The sequence below is a fragment of the Elephas maximus genome, chromosome 24 (genome assembly GCF_024166365.1).
Source record: "Elephas maximus indicus isolate mEleMax1 chromosome 24, mEleMax1 primary haplotype, whole genome shotgun sequence".
NCBI lineage: Eukaryota > Metazoa > Chordata > Mammalia > Proboscidea > Elephantidae > Elephas > Elephas maximus.
The window spans coordinates 45,652,918-45,656,422 of record NC_064842.1 but is presented as its reverse complement, the minus strand read 5'-3'; the positions used below and the strand labels follow the sequence as shown (position 1 = coordinate 45,656,422).

Here is a 3,505-nt window from a genome sequence, read left to right as displayed (position 1 = left end):
TAACATTTTAAAAAAAGGAAGCCCGAATGAAGCAGAAAACTGTGCTTCTGCCATGTCAATAGAATTAGAAAGAGTTACATGAAGAACAGGCTCTCCACTGACCCACCCCAAGGAGACTAGACCCCCAGGGAAGTTCAGCTGGGCTAGAGGAAGGAGTAGCTCCAAGACTAGGTCAAGGCTTGAAAAGATAACCACGGTTGTGGGGAGGTACCAGGGGATAGGACCCAGGTGACAGTCTGGAAAGAGGCAGAACCTACATGGAAAGGCTGAGGAACTCCACTGGTTCAACGACCAGGAGCAGCATGAAGCTGAATTAATGCCTGAAAAAAAAAAATTTCCACCCAACGGACTGTCTCAGTCAAGACCAGCATTATTCTCGAGGTGTAATCTTTCTGTGGAGAGCAGCTTGCTGGTCGCTCACTGAAAGTCCAGCATGAGCATGATACCCCACATTCTGACACTTAGCTGAACCCCATCTAAATGACACTGTGAAGCACCTCCTCCCTTCACAATAACTCGGATGCTCACAAGCCTTCAGAAACCAGAGGGTGGAGGTCCCTGACAACCAGACCACAACTCACATTGTTACACCTTAACTGGGTACAAGAAAAGGTAGGGTCACAATGAAAGGAACAGGGATATATCTAATTCTTCAAGGAACTAGAAGGGAAAGGGAAATTAGAAGGATGATGGCCTTCTAGAATCCCTGCCCCACTCCTACTCTGTCCTAAGCCTGAATGTTTTAGCTGTGACATTTTTTATTAGGAGTGAGAGAAGCTTGACATATTCTCCATATCCTAGAGAGAAGCAGATGGGGTGCTATAAAGACATGCTTGGTATAAAGACATTCTTTTGCAGGTCCCCAAGAATCTAACTCCTCAGAATCCCACCCTCAACACCCAGCTATAGCATTATATGTTGTAAGTAAATATCTAGATACTTTAAGCCAGTACCTTAGTTCTTTTGATTTTTAGATTTTTTTTTCACCTATAACCCTACCCAACAGTATGGTTGAAAGGATTAAGAAGAAAATCATGCAGAATAAACAAACCATTAGATTTTATTACACATCTGAACCAGAAAGATGTTGATCCAGGTGAGTCCACTTCTTGGAAATTGACTCAAGCATGTACAGAACAATGGTTTGATCTGCCCAGGTAAAAGAATCTGACACACTCTGTGATTGAGGAGACGGGGGTAGAGAAACCCTGGGAGCAGACGTGGCCTGTTGAGCTTTCACAGTGAACAGGATGTTGCTATGTTCTATTAGACTCTGCAGAAGAAATTGCTTTTAAGGATCTGACTTTTTGTTGATGAATCATCAAGTAATTAAATGAAAAATCTCAACAGTTCAATGCATTTCTATGTAGTCAAAATAACAGTTCAGATTTTGTATGGACTTTGAAGAGGTCTGGATCCAGAAATTATGAGGATGCGATTATTAGGGTGGGTAGGAATAATATGATGTACTAAAGAATGTGATTGGTGGTTGGTATTCTATATGGTGGGGAGAGGGATGTTTATAAAGTCTGAAAGACAGGGTGTAGTAAACTTAAAGCTCTCATGGGAGGGGAGTGCAGGGCGTGCAGAGAGGATCAGTGTAAGCAGATTACCTTTGCTAGAGTTGAAGAGAGGGAAGTGCGGTTGGGGAAATACTTGGGGGATCAAGAATGAAGATCATACTGGTGTGCCTGTCTTGTTTAATTTGCCCTTCTTTGGCATGCTGCTCAGCAAATAAGATCAAGAAAAGCGAGAGGTTAGTAACGGGTATGCCCTGCCCCAGCAGAGTCAGCTGCCTCAGGTAGGTCCTCTGAAAGGAGGAGGCCTGATCACCTTGACAGCTCCACCTTTCACAGCTTCTCTTCCAGATGTCCCAGAGTATGCAGGTGAGAGCCAGCTGGGGCTGGTTCAGGCATCAACAAATGTAACAATACCACACAAAGGAGAAGCCATAGATCCAGGTCATCAAAACGGCAGCAAAGGCCACGTGCCAGCAGAAGAAGGTGGTGACAAACATAATGTCATTTTTGTCATCATCCATCCATTTATAGCCAGAGATTGGTTTGAACAGCATAAAGCCTATATGAATCAGCCAAGAGCCTACCACCATATGTAAAAAGGCCTTCATCACCCAGATCTGAGGCATATTGGGAGCCCACAGCTCAGCGGTCACCACCAGCATCAGCAGGAACATAGCCTGGATGAGCAGGATGTGAGCCTGAAGCTCTACGCCTTCTGTGTCCTGAATATGAGACACCATCAAGGGCAGACACATAAAAAAGGCCAGCGCTTGTGCACCTTGCTCCAGAGCAGCACATCGCTGGGGCAGCAGGTTCTGGCTTACCGCATCCACACAACCGCTCAGGAAGAAGCTCATGTATAGAGTGAGATGCTGCCACTCTTTGTGGTATATAAAGTTTCTCTGGTGAAATAGCCTGGTGATAAGTACAAACTCTCCAGGAACATTATGCAGCTCTTGAGCTACTAAAACACAGGCGCTCAACATCTTCAGCAATCCAACATAGTATATTTGCTGCAGCTTGGCCCATCTTCCCTTGCTCCAGGGACGGGTTGGTGGATACTGGACAGGGTAGTTGCATATCGAGGCCCTGGAGAACAGTCGTGCATGATAAAGACCATAAAAGAAGAAAGATAGCCCCGGGAACAGATGACCCTCAAAGCTTCCCATGGAACTGAAGGCAGATGTGACCAAGGGCAGAGGCAAAAGACCCAGCAATGACCATTCGTTCAGGGCCACCTCAGGCTCTAGGGTGTGGAGGGAGCTTCCTGCAGCCTACTTATCCTCTCTATCCAGCCCACTGCATCCACACAAAGAAAGGAAATGATTTTGGAGGAAGCCCAAACTTATGGTAGGGTGGGTGTCACTGCTTCCGTTCTTGTCCTCTGCTCTGGTCCACTGAGAACTAACTAACGCAATGAAACAAGCATATTCCCCAGCACAATATCTGGGCACCTGCCATTCTCAGAGGCTATGTTATAGGGCCCACCTTGCTTCTCCTCTCTCTCATCCTTGACTCCATTGTTACCTTCCTTGCTTTCCTCTCATATTCACAGAACATAAGGGAGAACCCACAGAAAGCATGGAGAACCCACAAAGTAGGGTTCATCCCTACTCATACAAACACAAAATGTCCCCCTGGGTATAAATAGTCTTAAGAGCTACAAGAAGCATACACAATGCTCAATTTTCTGACACAATGTAAAGACTGCCAGGAAAATGTTCACTCCTGAAAATCTCTCTTCCTCTGATCTCCCGATAAAGCTGGAATGCCACCATCTGAGATTCCTTCCTTAAGGTTGAAGCAGTGTTTTTCCAAGTTAAAATGCAGGTAAATAAGTTGTACCCAGAGGTAGTGAACTGGAATCCCTTGAGGTGGTGTTTTGCAATAAGTATTTCAATAAACATCACCAGGTAATTGTGCACACTTAATTTTGAGGACCACTGAAGTAATCTTAGTGCAAGTTAGCCCATCTAATGTTTTAT

The 3,505-nt window shown here is 45.0% G+C and overlaps 1 protein-coding gene across 1 annotated transcript; it reads right to left on the bottom strand.

Annotated features, from left to right (window-relative positions):
- Positions 1 to 1,915: 1,915 nt before the first annotated feature.
- Positions 1,916 to 2,689, bottom strand: LOC126066958 (transmembrane epididymal protein 1-like). Its single transcript, XM_049868484.1, has one exon. It carries the CDS (start codon positions 2,687 to 2,689, stop codon positions 1,916 to 1,918), a length of 774 nt encoding a protein of 257 aa, XP_049724441.1.
- Between the last annotated feature and the right edge of the window lie 816 nt (positions 2,690 to 3,505).